This window comes from Balaenoptera musculus, chromosome 14 (genome assembly GCF_009873245.2).
Source record: "Balaenoptera musculus isolate JJ_BM4_2016_0621 chromosome 14, mBalMus1.pri.v3, whole genome shotgun sequence".
NCBI classification, from domain to species: domain Eukaryota; kingdom Metazoa; phylum Chordata; class Mammalia; order Artiodactyla; family Balaenopteridae; genus Balaenoptera; species Balaenoptera musculus.
In genome coordinates this window covers 89,803,489-89,820,153 of record NC_045798.1, presented here as the reverse complement: position 1 = coordinate 89,820,153, position 16,665 = coordinate 89,803,489, and the positions used below count along the sequence as shown (strand labels likewise).

The 16,665-nt window shown below is 61.5% G+C and overlaps 1 protein-coding gene across 7 annotated transcripts in view; it reads right to left on the bottom strand.

Annotated features, from left to right (window-relative positions):
* Positions 1-16,665, bottom strand: part of NFATC1 (nuclear factor of activated T cells 1) — a 100,839-nt gene that overhangs the window by 19,822 nt on the left and 64,352 nt on the right. For 4 of the 7 annotated variants that reach the window (XR_005016161.1, XM_036822907.1, XM_036822911.1 and 1 more), the window contains one exon: positions 9,188-9,853. The exons of 1 other annotated variant lie outside the window; for it this stretch is intronic. Coding sequence is in view for 5 of the 6 variants with exons in the window: in XM_036822907.1 (XP_036678802.1) it covers positions 9,188-9,853 (666 nt within the window). In the remaining variant the exon portion in view is untranslated. The remainder of the gene's footprint in view (positions 1-9,187; positions 9,854-16,665) is intronic. 2 more of the 7 variants (XM_036822912.1, XM_036822910.1) reach the window with 2 other exon arrangements.

The window sequence follows — 16,665 nt, the reverse complement described above, 5'->3', positions numbered from 1 at the left end:
AGAAACTTCTTGGTCACCAGTCTTTTTCTTTGAGCACTTTCGAGGATGCTGTCCCACTGCTTTCCAGCTTGCATGATTGCTAATGAGAAGTCAGCTGTTGATCTTTTTGAAGAGTCCACGTACTGTGCCTGATGACTTGGTTTTTTCTTGTGGCTTTTAGAACTGTCTCTTTTTCTCTGACTTTTCACAGTTTGGCTATGATGTGAATCTCTGAATTTATCCTACTTGGAATTTGTTGACCTTTTCGGATGTCTACAATGTTTTTCTTCCAACCTGGGAAGATTTTGACCATCATTTCTTCAAATACTTTTTCTACCCCTTTCTTCTCTCTTTCTGGGTTCTCATTATGCACACATTTGTATGCTCGATGGTGTTTCGCTTCTTCAATTTTCTTTAATCTTTTTACTTTCTATCCCTCAGACTGGAGAACCTATTGACTTTTCTTCAAGTCTGTTGATTCTTTTATTCTGTCAGCTCCAAAATGTTGTTCAGCCCTTCTAATGATTTTTCAATTTAGTTATTGTACATTTGAAGTCTAGAATTTCTACTTGGCTCTTTTAGAAGATGTATCATCTCCATTTGGTCAGACATAGTTGTCCCACTTTCCTTTAATTCTCTAAACACAGTTCCCTTTAGATCCCTGAGCATCTCTATGGTGGCTGATTTACTTTGCTACTAAGTCCAATACCTGAGCCCTCTCAGGGACACTGCCCACTGCATGCGGGTTGCTTCTTCCCCTGTGTATGGGACATATTTTTATGTTTCTTTGCACGTCTCATAACTTTTTGGTTGAAACCTGGACATTAGAGATAGTACACTGTAGCAACTCTGGAATCAGCTCCCTCCCCCACCTCCCCCATCCAGGATTTGCTGTTATTGCTGGATTCTTTTTTTCCCTTAGTTGTTGCTTATTTGATTAGTGACTTTCCTGGACTAATTCCATAGATTCTGTATCTCTGCAGTGCGTAGCTGCTAAGTTCTCTGTTCCACTTTTTTAAAAGAGTCTTGCTTTTATTTTTAAGCCTGGCTTCCTAGGGGTCACCCTCGGGTTAGCATTCTTCAAGGATCAGTCAGGTTTCTCTGAATGCCTTGAACCCTTAGGCCTCCCCGTTTTGTCGAGGAGATATGTGTGCAAAGGCCGCCTCTGACATGCCCTCAGTTCACAGTCAGCCTGGGCTTCACTCCTGCTCGTACAGTCGCGAGGTGAAGGAGCCACAGGTGAACGGCTGGGCCCTCTCCTTGCCCAGGTCTTCCTGAGCGTGCACACACCCACACGCATGTGTGCGGTCTTCCTGAGCGTGCACACACCCACACGCATGTGTGCGGTCTTCCTGAGCGTGCACACACCCACACGCATGTGTGCGGTCTTCCTGAGGGTGCACATATCCATGTGCACGTGTGCAGTCTTCCAGACCCCCAGGAGCATGTCAGGGCTTTTCAGAATCCCCTGTGGTCACCTGGTTTGGCCAGGCTCCTTTGCCCTAATTGAGATCGCAGCCTTGGGCAGCTCCAATGAGTGTGATCCCAGCCATCTGCTATTTTTTATGCTGCCCTGGGAACGAGGCTTTTCCAGGGAGCTTCATGACCAGTCAAAGGACTGACTGTGCTGTGGGGATGGGGTTTTTTAACAGAGCCCCAAAGAGGCCAATCTCCTTCACTGTCAGTGAAGCTGCTGGCTTTTCACGGCTACGCTCCATGGAGCTGGGGAGGGGGGACGGGAGTAGCCCCAAATTACACCACCACAGATCCCACGTTCGTTACCAAGGTCCAGTTTCCCTTGAATCAATGCTTTTCAGTTTTTTCTGCCTCTGGTTAATGTTCAGACTCTGGGATAATTGATCTGAAAGTTTCGTCAGTGTTTCTACTGCCTTTAGGGGGTGCTCTCTCACTGAGGTCCCCTCTCCACCAGTTTGGAAGGCCTGCCTCTCTTCCAGTCCTTCTTGGGTCATCAAAAGTGCCTCAGTTAATAACCAGAGATTCTCTGATGAAGAAAAAAATATACCACACTTCTCTTTGGCTTGCAAGGCCAATTCATACTTGAAAGCTAGACTTCTGAGCAGGAGTCTTTGCTCACTACATCTCTAGTGGGTTAAAAAAAAAAAAAGCTCAATAACACAGCTCAACCTTGAGAGCAGAGAGACAGTGTTGAAATCAGGGCTGGCGGATCAAGGTGGTGTCCCTGGTCCCATCACTCACCAGCTGTGTCCTGAGCAGGTCGAGTGACATTTCTCTCTAAGCTCCAGCCTCCGTCTTTGTCAGCTGGGGCTGAATCGGCAGTTTTGCCCACTCACAGGATTGTTGTGAGGCTGAATAGGTCAACAGAGACTATACGTAATAGTCACTCTGGAAGGAGCCGAAGGCCACACACAGGTGCTATTTTCGCCATGCGAGTTTTCTGTGTGCTGGCGATGATGTGTCAGGTTGGACTGGGAACGACGGTTACTCCAATACCAATTATCCACGTTCTTCTCTGCCTGGACGTGATGGACGGCTGTGCCAGGCGCTCTCTGTCCCTCAGGAATCCACATGAAGAGGGCACTCTTGTATCAGGGGCCACTTAGAAGTGCCACGCCACTGACCCTGTGTGTGGCACTCCAGGGCAGGGCCGCCACGTGCCTGGCTGCCCTCGTGAAAACACGGGCGTCCAGCAGAGGGAGTCGGAGCCCTCTGTGGCCCTGGTCACTGCTCTCCCCAAAGAGACGCCAAGCCCTGCTGGTCCATCGTCACCTGGGCTTTTGAATGTGCCTACTGTGCTTCTGGACACCTTTCCTTCTGGCTTCACGCTCTGGTGAACACAATACAGCCACGTGCTCTGCGCTGGCTCGCGGATCTGAGAGGATCTGTCAGGTGTGCTCATTCTTCAGCGAGAAAGCGCTTTGAAATGTATGGCATCACAGAGAGAAAACGCAGAGACCAGGCCAAGGTTGTGCAACCTGGTCTGAAACGGAGACGGAGCTGATTAAATCCCCCTGGAAAGATGCTCGCCTCTGCAGAAGTATTGCCACACCGGAAAACTGCGTCACAGTCCTGACGTGCTCACTTGCCAACACCCTCCCACCCTCAGAGCCTGCCCGAGACCGGAGACAACGCACCACGAGGCGCCCGAGTGGCCTGCACGCAGCCAGGTCCGACCACCAGCTTCCATCACCGGTGTTTCCGGCACCAAGTAGACCTAAGTGGTTCTAGTTCCACAAGACCTTTCTAGCTCTTCCCTCCGCTTTCTCCCCTCTTTCTTTCCCTCAAATTAATAACATCAAACAGCTCTCCCATCTACAGAGGAAATCAGCTAAGACCTAGGATTAAGGGAGAAGGTGAATATTAGCTGAAAGCAAACCACCAAATTCCCCTCCAAGCGCACAGAAAATAATTGGGCTGGAGAAGACTTGATTAGAAAGTCAAAGCAGTCCACGCTTCTAGCTAGCGTCTACATCCTGCAACTGAGAGGCGCCCCGAACCTCGGACACCTAAGCTGCAGTGTCATACGAGCTGCAGGAGACTCTCAAACGTCCTAGCCTAGCAAGCTGTGTCCCCGGGGCCAAATGCAGTGCCCTATTTATAGAGGCCCTGACTCAGCGGGCACCTCAGAGCAGCCCCTGCCTGCCCCTCCTCCTCCGCGAGGGGCAGGTCCTAACGGCTGCGGCCCTGCAGCGCGGCCGCAGCGGCAAGCACACACCTCGCGGGGCGCGGCAGCCGCGCAGGGCTCGAGCGCTGCCCGTGGCGGGTTCACAGTGGTCGCCCGCTCCCGCCACTCACTGGTTGTCGCTCGGGCCCACCTGGTCAGGGACGAGGAGGAGACTTGCGCCCAAGCCTGCACACCGGTCTGACCCACTTGGAGGCACGGCACCCCTGGAGCCTCAGCCCCGAGTCCCCGTGCACACGGACTCTGGCGCCCGGGAGGCACGCACCGCCGGGTGGGCAAAGCGGAAGTGAGCGGGCGGGGGCTCCGCTCCTCCGGGTGGCGGCTTCAGCCCGGGCCCCGGTGGACTCCACCTCGGGAGATACAGCCTGCAGATCACCACGCCACCGGCATCCGCCGCCTCCGGTGGCACCCCAGGGGCCCGGGCCTTAAGGACTGACCCTCAGGAACGGCGTGCACGGCTGAGTGCGTCCTCCCGCCCACCGGGTAGCAGCCCACGTCTGCAATGTTAACAAGCCCGTGCGTTTGACCTGCAAGGCAGGCTCTTTCCATCATCACTAGGAGCGGGGAAGGCCTCAGAGCCGGGCCCTGGGCCAGGTTAGTAAAACTTTCCATGAGGAAAGCTCCGTGTTCTCCCCCAGAGCAGCCCAGGCGCAGGAAAGAAGGGGGGACGCGGGGGGCGCGCAGCCAGACGCGGGGCAGACACGGCCCCGGCCGCCTGCTCCACCTGCTTGCTGTTCTAATGACATCTAGACTCGTGGAAACCCGAGAGCCCCTGCAGGGGACCGAGAGGGCCGACGGTGGCCGAGGCCGCGGGGCAGGCGGGGGGGCGACGCGGAGGGGCTGCTACGGAGGCAGGCAAGCCGACACCCCGGGAGCCGTCGCTTGGGTCGCAAAGGGGGATCCTCATGTCAGCAAAACAGGGCCCCTTCACATTAACGCTGGCTGGATGAACTCTGCGAGCTTCAGGGACGCTCACGATGACTTCCCAGCAGATGTACGCAAACGGCACACAGACTACCGTGCGCGTGTGTGTGAGCCGCCCACATCTACACGTGTGTCAGTCAAGGACAACGCATCAGCCGCAGAGGCGTGCTGCTGTGTGGTCGTGTAGCTCAGCTCTGCGAGGGGCAGGTCCCAAAAATCACACCAGGGGAATGGCTCGCGTGTGGCTTCTGTGACACACTTAACCTACATTCAAAATAAGTGAGGCCCATGAAGCTAATTTTTAAAAGAAAAGGTACCCCGCGGCACTGCCATGATTGAGAAGTCCGAACGGAGAGCCTAAATTTCACGACTATTGTTGAGCCAAAGAATAGATTATAATTGGAACTATTTATGGGCCAGACACTTTTGAAACAAAACCGAAGAGTAGAAACAACTAAAAAAAAAAGAAACCCTATTAACAAGTTGGGGTTCGAGGCGAGTCCTCGCGCACTTGAATTGCTCCTCGAGGTGAATGGAGACTTGGGACGTGCGTTAACCCTCCACATCTGGGGAGTCACTCCGCAGACAGAGCAGGTGGCTTGCCGCGTAAGGCACGGCTGCCTTTGCGATCTCTAAGTGATTCACTTACGTGCCCCAAATGCCCCAGGCTCTCTGGAGCTGGACATGATATCCTATTATTGCCTTTTTCATTCTACGTTCCTGGAAAGCAAAAAACCCAAATAAAAAACCAGAACACATGTGAAATAAGCTCTCACTCCTCACAGACGCCATTAGCATCACAAACAAGCCCGAGGAACCCCAATCGCCCCCTCACTCAGAGTGGTTGCACCCACGAAGCAAGTAAGGGCCAGAGTCACTGCAGCCTCGGCTCCTATCAGCCTCTGAACCCTGAGGGCGGGAGTGGTGAGGGGCGAGGATGTTACCTAACCTGTCACCTTGGGGTCGGGACGCGCAATGGCTCTGCGTGCCTGGAAGTGAGATGGGTTGAGTTCGCTGTGTGAGCCGTGGTGCACGGCTGGTCCCTCCTGCCCTGGCAGAACGGTGCCACGGCTCTCCAGGCAAAGCCCAGGCGAGAGCAGGTCGTACCCGCCAGCGCCCCCCGGGACCAGCAACCGCGTCCTGCTGAGACAAAGCCTGGGGAGGGGCCGCCATGCACAGCCTGAACCGCTCCCCTTCCTCCGCCCCCTGCGCCCCCCTCCTGGTCCTTGTTCCCTGGTCCCTGTCATCAGCCACCCCAACTACTCGCCTCTCCCTGGGTGTAAATGACAACGATGAAGTCTTTGCCTTTTAACGTCAAGGTCACTTAAAATCAGCATCTAGTTTTCTGATTTAGTTTTTCGCCCTCGTCTCCATCTTCTCTTCTCTGCACCTTCCTGGGCTGGGCTGCCAATTAAAACCCAGACATACAAGGGAAGTCGCGCGTGCCTTAGAGTGAGGCCGATGACCCCCTCTCCCCAGGCCCCCTTCCAAACCTTTCACAGGGGCCTGTTTTCTACATCAGGGATCGGCCCCGGCCGACCGGCTCCCTCTCCCACCCAGGCCTCGGGGGCGGCGCTCTGTACACACCCCCTCGAGGCACGCCATCCTCCGCCCCAGAACAAGCGGGAGTGCAGACATCGTCCCTCTTAACAAACTCACTTTCAAACCCCTCAACCACAAACGTTTACCGGTGGGACCGGCCAAGGATCAGGTCACTGGTGCCAACTCAAGGCGTCCAAGCTGTACAGGAACCTCGCGAGGCCCACACCCACCCCACGACACCGGCGTGCCCCTCCCACCATCCCCATCAGGAGGGACCAGTAAGAACCCGCCCCAGAGCCCCTCAGCATCTGGGTCGGGGAGGCTGGGGATTCAGGTCCCCACGCCCACGACGTGGGCCTTTATTCTGCACTAGGCGGTCTTTCGAGGACTCACGGGGGACTGACCTGTGTCTATATCACAGCTCCTGTGAGCGAGCGAGCGAGCGGGTTCCGGGTGGAGGAACCAAGGTGAACACGGAGATGTGGCCTCAAGGTCCCTCCAAGAGCCCCCGACACGCAGCTGACAGCTCCGGCCACCCTCTCACGAGGACAGACGTGCTTTCTGCTGCTTCCACTACAAGACTTCCAGCAAGAGCTGGGCCCCCTCTCTATGCTAAACGCCTGTGGATGCGGGGAGTCTTCAGCCGCTCAGACAGAGCAACAAACACTTGAGCTGCTTTCCTGAGCGGGGACGGATGCCTGACCGGAAGGTGTGTGGCTCCAACTCCAGGAGAGAAGCCCCACAGCCTTAGTTTTCGGCGGCCACTTCCAGGGCGGTTCCTCCAGCCTGTGTGCTCAGACCGACCCCGCGGGCCCGAGAGCCCCGCCGCAGGGAAGCCGGGCTCGTGCGAGGCCGCCCCCCAGCCACGCGGCGCGTGCACCCGAGGCCCCCCTCCACCTCGGGGGTCTCCCTCTGGGAAAGACCGCTCGGGGGGGACGCTGGGTGCAGCGTCCACGCAGAGGATGTCCACCCACAGGGACGTGTCGGGGCCACTCTGCACGGGGCCAGGGCAGCGTTTACTCTTTGCCGCTCAGGGCTCCACCCTGGCGTGGCTTTAACTGGGGACGAGCAAGGTGGCACCGAAACACCACGCATGGGGGTGGTGTGAAGATACACGCACATTCGCGGACACGCGTTCACCGCTTTCTGGGGAAGCCTCACACCGTGACCCCAATCCTGACCAAGGAAACCGACGTCACTTTGCTCTCGTGGCCAAAACCGAAAGGCTGCGTTGACAGCTGGCCCGCGGGATGGACACGGAGTAGAAACCAGGGCCCACAAGGATCCTTTTGGGACAGAGTCCCTGGAGCTGCTGTCCCAGGAGTGGCCACAGGTGCCCCTGGGCCCCCCCCCGCTCGCCACCCCACCTGATGCTCATGTGCAGGTGGGCCTGGAGCACGGGGGCCTTCCTGCTGGTGAAACCCCGGCTGCAGCCCCCAGCCCAGCAACAGGGCTGGACCCCGTCAGCTTGGCGACCCCAGGCCTCAGGGTCTCCCAGGTCCCTGTCTGCTCGGGGGGCAGTGGGGCCCCTCCCAGTGCCTCCCCTGCTCTTTCCTGACGCAAGGCCACGTGCTTTCAGCATTCTTCTTCTTCTGTAAGTGCCCACCCTCAAAGCAGGCGACCCCTTTGCAGGGTGTGCTGGTAGGATCCTAGAGAGGCCAGGGTCCCTCCCTCCCACCCACCCACCCTCAGAAGTGCTTTCAGAGGCAACGCCCGGAGTTCAGGGGCTCTTCCCTTGACGACCACGTTCTGGGCCCTCGGCAACTTTAGGGGGTTGATCATGGCCCAGGAGGTGCCGGGTTCACCTAACCAGACCCCTGCGCTCACGATGGGACCGGGACGGCGGTCAGGACGGAAGGAGGCCCTGCTCCCCACCTCGCTCACCCCGGTGCCTGCAGCGTGAGCAGACACCGCCTTTGACCCCAGGGTCCAGCCGAGGCAGGCCCCTGCGTCTGAGGCTGGATGCTGGCCCTCACGTCTGCTTTGCGTCAGCAAGTTCCGCCGTGGTCCTGCTGGAGTCTGGGCGGGGGTCGCAGAAGGCACCCGCCTCCCTCCTCCAGGTCCTGCCCAGCCTCACAGCTTTCGGGTGAAAGCCTTGGGCCCCCGTCCCCCATGGGCTCTCCCGGCCCTCCACCCGCCGACGGCACTTGTCTGCCCGCTGTTTTCAGGGCACACGTGTGGTCCCGGGGCCCCTCAGGCAGAGGTTCTGAGACCAGCCCAGTGCGGCTTCCTCTGCGGGACGGGTTCTCTCTGCCTTGTTCCAGGCTGGCTTTGGGCGCCCACACAGACGGACAATCCACGCGGGGCCCACGAGAGCACTGGGTGACCTCTCACCCACCAGATCACAGGGCCCCCGGCACCTTTTCCCAAAGGAAAGAGAAAAACATCTTCCGACGAGGTGCCTTCTGTTCTCATTTTATAGGAAGACCTTGGGGCTCAGATTTTCACACGAATTAGCCTGACTGCGGGTGTCTCGAGGACGCTTCGTTTCCAAATCACCCTGAACGCATCTCCGTGGAGTCCGGGTGCCGTGCGGGGACCTAAGCCCCGGTCCAGGGAGCCACCGACTCCTCACCGTGTGATCACCGAGCTTCCAACAAGCCCGTCGCGTGCTTAAAGTGTTCTCACGAGCTGAACAGGGTGCAAGTCGCTCACTTTTAGCTGCGCGAATACGTAAAAGCGGTTCACGCGACTAGAGAAGCGGTTCGGACACTAGGAGTCAAGAAGCTGGAGCCGCGACCGAGCCCAGGGCGGCCTCCCCTCCTCACAGGACACGTCAGCTCCCGGGGGCGCCATGCTCCACGCGGCCAGGGCCGGCACACCCGGGCGCCCCGAGCTCTCCCCGTGCCGCCCCGCGGACAGTGGACCCGAGGGTCGACAGCCACGGGCCCCCACCGGGCAGAGCGGCGCGACCCGCTGGCTGGCGGCAACACTGCCCCGCCAGGGGCCACCGAGGGCGGCAGGAGCGTCCCGCAGGACACACACCAGGCGCGCCCCAGCTGGGCGGCGGTGCACGCGCCCCTCCTGCCGCAGCGGACCCACGGCGCCGGGCTGGCCGCGCGCCCGCCCGCGAGCACTTACCGTCGTCCAGGTCCAGCGGGTCCAGGTCCTGAGGCTCTCGCTTGACCGTTACGGGAAGGGGGGCCAGACTATGATTACTGTCCTCACGCACCTCGGGCGCTGGCAGGGGCCGGGCGGCTGCAGGCTCGCTGCTCGGAACCTCGGACGGCTGGCGCTGCTGGTGGCCCGTCCCGGGGGGGCGCGCGGGGCCGCAGGGCTGCAGGCGGGTCGGCTCTTGGGTCCCCGGCGGCAGCGGAGAGGAGGGACTGTGGGGACAGAGCGCTGGCCGGCACCCCGGGGAGCAGCTACCACTTGACGGCGGACTCACCTGTGGCTGCAGCGGGGCGGGGGGCGGCGGCTGGGGGGGCCCGGGAGGCACGCCCGCGGGTCTCGGCGCCTCCTGGCCGGCGAGGACCCCGCCGACTGGCCGCGGAAGTCCGAGGGGGCCGTGGCCCGGGCCGGCCGCGGCCGGGCCGTAGGGGGCGCAGGAGAGGTCGTGGAGCTCGGGGCTGGCGCTGCTCTGTGGACGGGGCGGGAAGCCGGGCACGAGGCAGGAGCCCGGGTCAGGCGGCAGGGCGAGCGGCTGGCCGTAGCAGGGCTTGGGGAGCGGGCTCAGGCCCTGGCTCATTGGTCCACAGGTGAGGGCAGGCTCGTAATCATCGCTGGGCTCCGTTTTTATGATTGGAACTGTGAGGAGGAAAAAAAAGTTAAGTAAACACGAGCTGCAGATGGGAGCCGCGGGGCGGGCCTGTGGCTAGGATACCCTCGGAAAACAAACAGCGCTTTGACTGAGTCCCTGTGTGTCTCCTGCCTGGCTCTCCCACCCAATTAAAAAGCGGGTGTGAGTCATCGGCTCCAGAAAGCTGCAGCTGGTTCTCATACCGAGAGCGCTGTTTTCCTTGGAATCTCCCCCAGCACTAATGTGCTATAAAAATCCATTCGCAAACTGCAGGAGAAGCCTTGGACCCAAGGGCCCGTGGATTTGTAGTAATCAAAGGGAAATTTTTAACTTGGACGTACTACTGCATTTCTGCTGCTACTGACGCCCTATCTGATAAATGTCTGACACTTGGTGCACTTGAACAGTAAGATGGCGTTTGGAAGTCAGTAAAAATCTGACAGAAAAGATAAGTGTCCATTCGCTGTAGGAGAGAAGCCTTCAGCCACTCGACAAGGAAAACAGTTCCACACGAACAAATACGCCATCCCTCCCTCCTGCTGCTTCGTTTCCACTGGAAACAACACACAACCAGCGATCACGCAGCTCCTGGGGCAGAGCCGGAAGCCCCCAAACTGCTTCCAGACCACTCCCCTGGCCACCCCTCGCTAGGAAGCCGGTGGTGCAGAGAACCAGGCTGGGAGGAGGGCATGATGGGGGCGGGAGGGTCCCTTTCACTCCCCTCCAGGCCGTGGGCCAGACCAGGCGCCGAGAGGGTCGGGGAGAAGGTGAGCAGATGTGCCGCGGGGTCTGCACAGGGGCTTGGGCTCCACCTCGACCACAGCCCCACTCCCGCCCTTGCTTACTTCCTGCGACCCCTTTTCTCATTGGTTCCTGCCTCTTACACCAGTTAACAGGAGACATCCCGGTGGTCAAATTATCCTGAGAGTGAGTGGTAAGAGCGCACTTAAATTCGTAACAGATGCCCAGCGCTGCCGCAGCAAACGCAGGATGGATAATGAGCTGTCATCAGAGCCCTCCTAATCGTGTTTTCACCTCTCCGTGTGTGTGCTGCTGGATTCCTGGCGGCAGGGGCAGCCATACGGAGGGAACGCCCCTCGCCAGCCCAGCCTCCTCCTTAAGTAAAGGAAGATTCTCTCCCGCACGTAGCTTTGCTTTAACAGAGGTCTCAAGCCAGCAAGGACGCACACATCTCTTCTGTAACAGCCGGGCCCCTGCGAATCCACAGCAGCCGTGACGAGGAAGACGGCCTCTTGCGAAGCCCGTCCACAGGGGCACCCGGGCAGCACGGAGCCACGTGGCGGGGACCCAGGTGACACTCCAGACCCACGGATGCAGGAGCACGTAACTCCGCTCAGCATCTCCAGGCCCTGGGCTTTCAACTCAGGATTCCCAGAGAAGCTGTTTCCTTTAGTTTTGCTCTCACTGTGCCAACCTCCCAGCCCCTGCTCCCGTTCTTCCCGGCTCTGACGTGTCTGCACACTGGGCAGGGAGGCGCCCGGTCCCCGGGGGGTGCTGACAGCCGGAAGGCGGGGAGGAAACACGTGGGTGATGGTCATCGCGGGGCCGCCGCGGGAAGTATCCCCGCCACCCGCAGCCCGGGCCACGGTCGGGCCCTCGTTGTCCCTGAAGTCACGTCGGGCCGAGAGCTGCGAGGCCCTGGGCCTGCGCCGTAGGACGCGGCGCCTCGGACGCCCAGAGCCCGGTGTGCCCAGCATTCTTGGACAGGACGCAGCCAGCACGGCGGGTGCGGGCAGCGCAGGCGGGGGCGGGCGGGCCCGCGGAGGGCGCACGGCGCGTCCTCGGCCCGGGTGCTCCGTCGGGGCTGTGGGTTGGCTCTCATCAGCCAGGCCGACCACCCACAGGGCCCGCCCCGGTGCCCACTCTCGGTCCTTTGCTGGGGACGGGACCGCTCCGCCCCTCTCTGTCACAGCCAGCCAGGGCTCCGCGCGAGGGGCTCTGGCCCCGCAGGACTCGAGTCCAGGGAAAGCGCCACTGGCTGCCGGCAGGACACCGCGAAGGGCCGCCGTCCGCCGTCCTCAGGTGGCACCGACCTGCGTGTGGCTCACACGCTGGGGAGACGCCCGCAGGTCCCGGCAGCAGCCGTGTGCGTCTCCCGTGGCTCCGAGGGCTTCCTCCGCAGCGAGGGGATCAAGACTCCCCACGTGAACGCGCCTGATGCAGGGGCCGCAGGCCCCAGGGGAGGCGTCGGCACTTGGTACAGGGGCTGCTCACAGCCTAGGCCGGGCCCCCAGATTCGGCGTGCCTGTGGCCCCGTGTCCCAGCGCAAGTGCAGAAGCACCTGTGGCTTCGTCAGGGGGCCCCTCAGGACCTAAGGGTCCCTCCCCTCCCAATCCGCATGCCCGTGGCAGCAGCTTCTGTAGCCTGGGGTTTCTTTTTTCAAAATTAATTAATTAATTAATTAAATTATTTATTGCCGCGTTGGGTCTTCGTTGCTGCGTGTGGGCTTTCTCTAGTTGCGGCGAGCAGGGGCTACGCTCCCTTGCAGCATGTGGGCTTCTCATTGCGGTGGCTTCTCTTGTTGCGGAGCACAGGCTCTAGGCATGTGGGCTTCGGTAGTTGTGGCACGTGGGCTCAGTAGTCGTGGCTCACGGGCTCTAGAACGCAGGCTCAGTAATTGTGGCTCATGGGCTTAGTTGCTCCGAGGCATGTGGGATCTTCCAGGACCAGGAACCCGTGTCCCCTGCATTGGCAGGCGGATTCTTAACCACTGCGCCACCAGGGAAGTCCCAGCCTGGGGTTTCTGCCGCGAGCACCTACCGGCTGGGGTCCCCGCGTGGAAGCCCACCTCAAGGAGGGGCCTCTGCTGGGTCCAAGCTCCGTGTGCACCCCGACACGGGCTCCTGCCCCGAGCTGGGCATCCCAGGGAGGCGGGTGGGGGTAGGGGAGTGGCCTGGGGCAGCCTTGACACAGATGCATGCAAGATGTTCTCTCGCATGCAAGAGAACATGTGATGTGCCGCGCCCGCTTCCCGCTACAGTGCCCAGGGTGTGAAGGTGGCCGTCAGCTCCAGCACAGGCAAGACGGCCTCTCCCAGGAGCAGGCGGCCCTGCCTCTGGTCCTACAGCCTCAGGCTCCAGGACGGGCTCTGCAGACGGCACTGCGGGGCTGGGGGCAGCCTCCAACCAGAATCATCCAGAAACGGCCAGTGGGCACAGCTGTCACTAAAAACAGCCCCGACAAACCCATATGACCCCGGTGGGGGGGGGAGGGGGTGGATTCGAAAGCTGCTCGTGTGGCCTGTGGCGTCCAGAACGGCAAGGGTTAAATTCTGCATCAGCGCGCTGAGGCTCAGAGTTCTCGACCTTAAGGAAATACGTGTCTAGCAGGTTAAGTTAAAGCCCTGCTGGGCGTCTCTCTCCTGCACTGGATTTCCAGCCAGGCACGAGGGCCAGCTCGCCCCTTTCGTCCAGGGTCCCCCGAGCTCTTTAAAAACCCTCACCCTGTCTGCTCTGCCGGCTTTGGAGGTGCAGCCGGGAAAAGGCCGCGGGCCTGATTTACATGCCACGCGGCCGGCCCAGGCCCTGCGAGCCCGGGGGCTGGCGGAGGGCAGGAGCGATCTGGCATCTGTGCCGCTGGCCGCTTCAATGTCTGTGGTTTACGACCTGTTTAAAGCTGCCCGGTGGCACCCGCGTTAACCCCTCTTCACCCTGGGGGTCTTTCTGGGAAAGTCTCAGCAAGATGATCTTGAGGGGCCTCTGTGGGCCCGACCTGGCCGAGGGCGCGAGGTGAGGGTTCAGGAAATGCATCACCTTTCCATGGCGTCGGGACCCACCGGATTCTTCCCACGGTAGGGTGGAGACGCGACCCAGGCAGGACCCCTCCCCACCCCAGCCTCCGGGCCTTCGCGGGCGCACGAGTCCTTGGTGACCTGGCCGAGCTGGGCCTCCTTGCTCAGCTCAGACGCCCTCCCCTGCATTTGCAGCCTCTCCGCACCCGGGCGGTGAGCCGATCCCACCTCTGGAGGCCCCAGCACGAGGCCACCACTACGGGCTCCCTTTGGGCACAGACTCCTGTGCACTTAACGGAGACAATCCCCACCCTGCCTGCCCTGGGGGCTCCGCACAGCCCAGGGACGGTGACCAGGACAGAGACCCCAGGGCCTCAGCGCCAGGTGGGGGCAGCTCCAGGCAGACGTGGAGCAGACGCGGGGCCCGGGGCACGCGCGCCCGCTACCCCCAGGGCACCTACGGAGTCTAAACGCACCGAAAGCAGAGGGTGACTCCCGCCTCCTCTGGGGAAGAAGGGGACCTGCCCGGCCGTGGGCCCGCCTGCTGGCCACCCAGTGGGATCGGGGAGGCCCAGGCAGGTCCGGCCGCCTTTCCGGATCCCCCACCAGACCCGCGCCTCCTCGGGGTGGACGCTCTCCAGGTCCTCGCGGTTCGCAGAGGCGGCCGCACTGCCGTGTCACTCACGTGGCCAAGCAGCAAGTGTGAACCTTGCTCTGTCCGCAGCACGCGGGGTGGACACACGGCCCCCCAGGCACAGCTGCCCCACCCCATCCGCACGCCCTCCCGACGCCTCTCAGCTCGCATCCATCCGTGGAAAGCGGTGCCCACGTCCATACCCTGCCCTTCGCCCGGGGGTTCAGTGGATTTTGCAAATGGCTACCCGTGACTGATTCACTGGAAGATCAGACAAAGGCAGCAGAGGCCCTCGGCCCACGGCCACTCGGCCCTGGGCCAGCACCAGGACCTGGGGCAGAACTGAGGCCTGGGGTCCTCGACTCGGCTTGACCCCCAGGATCCCAGGTGGACGGAGAAGCCAGTGGGCAGTGTGACACGACCCCTGCCGGGGAGTGGGGCTCACACCCTGGCCTGCCGGCCGTTACACAGAACGACGCTGTCTCTCTTGAATCGCGTGACCACCTTCCCACCGTCCCCGGGCAGACAGGTGGAGCCCGGCAGCCGTCTCGGGCCCCCCTCACACCTGTGCGCCTGGGGCTCACGCCCAGACCAGGACCCTCACGCAACGAAGGAGGGGCTGGGTGTCCCCCACCACCTGAAGAGCAAGGCCCCGTGGTCCGACCACGGGACGCCCGTGCTCTGACCCAGGGGAGGCCGAGGCCGGCTGCTTGGCAGCTGCTGGGGAGACATTTGGGCCTCGGCCCTCTGGAGTACCAGCACCACGGGAACCCAGCTGTCTTATTCAGAGAACTTTACGCGCCTGTGACAGACCGCGCTCCTCTGTGAGTCCCCGGAGCTCAGGGTTTTACACACAGTCGCATCCCCGGCACTTCGCACGGCGTCCAGACGCAGGCGAATGAAGAATAAAGGCAAAACGGACGCAGAAAAGCAGGCCAACCCGACGCTGCACCAAGAGAAAAGCAGGCACTCCTACACGCACAGCCAGTCTCCCGCACGCACGGACGGACACACAGACGTGGCCACACCTGGGACGAGGGCGAACGTCTGCACTGCTCCCAGGTGGATGGACTCAGAGCCCCGGCAGGCACCCGCCGGCTGTGCGGCCCTGGGGCTGATCCCGTGACCCCAGGCCTCGGTTTTCCAGCCGTAACACAGACGTGACGGCCACCTAAGAGGCGGTGAGGGACCCGACGTGGCATGAGCCGTAAGGGCAGCGGCACCGAGCCTCCCCCGCACGGGGACAGCGGTGCAGGGCCCTCCCTCTTCCCAACCCGCTGGCACAGGGAGCAGCGGGGCCAGGGGTCAGGCCTGGGGCCACAGCCCAGCTCTTTGGCCTCGGACAGGCCAGGGATGCTGCCGCCGACTGAACTGCCCCCCAGACGCGGGGGCTGAAGCCCTGACTCCAGGGTGACTGTGCTTGGAAATGGGCCATTAGGAAAGGAGTCGGGTTCAGCGAGGCTGGAGGGGCCCTGATGCCGTAGGGCTGTGGTCTTAAGAGGGGGAGAGGGCCTCGCTGTACATGGGGGACATGGCGAGAAGGGGGTGTCTGTGAGCCAGGAAGGGCCCCCGGACCCGGCGCTGCTTCCAGAAGCCTCTAGATTGTGAGTGCGCATCTCTGACCGGAGGCGCCCCGGACCTGCAGACACGTCTGGTGACATCACGGGCGCTGCGCGACCCGCAGGCGAGGACTCCTCCTGTGACGCCCCCCGCCCCTCCCACCAAGGCCTCGGCGGTTCGGCTCCGGCCACCGCCCTGTGCAGAAGAGGTTGTTCTGAGCCCCGGAGAACGAAGCTCAGACTGTCTTCCGTTTGTACGCGGCATTCGAGTAACAAATTGGATACTCGAACTGTTTGTTTGTGTTTGACACAAACACCAGCAGGGTAGCTTCAGGGCACGACTTTTCTGAGGCAGGAAACGTGGTGACAGGAGCCACCTGCACCGCCGGCCCTCAGCAAGCGGGCCCCTACGTGCGCGTCCAGGGCCGAGAGGGGACTGGGGGGCGGACGGACCAGTGGGCGAGGGGACTCGCAGACCCCACCGCTGCGTGGCGGCAGGGACCGCGTTTCTCCCTCTGGGGACAAGCCGCGTCCCCCCTGCACGGCACAGCCAGCACTCGCGCCAGGCCCTCGGGACAAGGCTCCGGGCTCATGGCGGGAACCTCCCGACCCAGACACCACAGCCTCTGCCGAGACCCCAGCTCCGCGGTGGCGGCAGTGCCCGCCAAGCCCGACGGGGTGGCCTGTCCTCTCTCGGGTCCTCCCGGCCTTTCTGGGCGTGCTGCCTGGCAGCCTCTGCGGGAGCGTCGAGTGGACACCGAGAGACAGTGACCGAGGGCGCCCGGACGGCGAGCGATGGGCCGGCTTCACGGCTCTATCGCGGGCAGTCGGGGTGTGAGCGGGTGAGGTGGCCTCGCCGTCTGTGGCGCCAGCCCC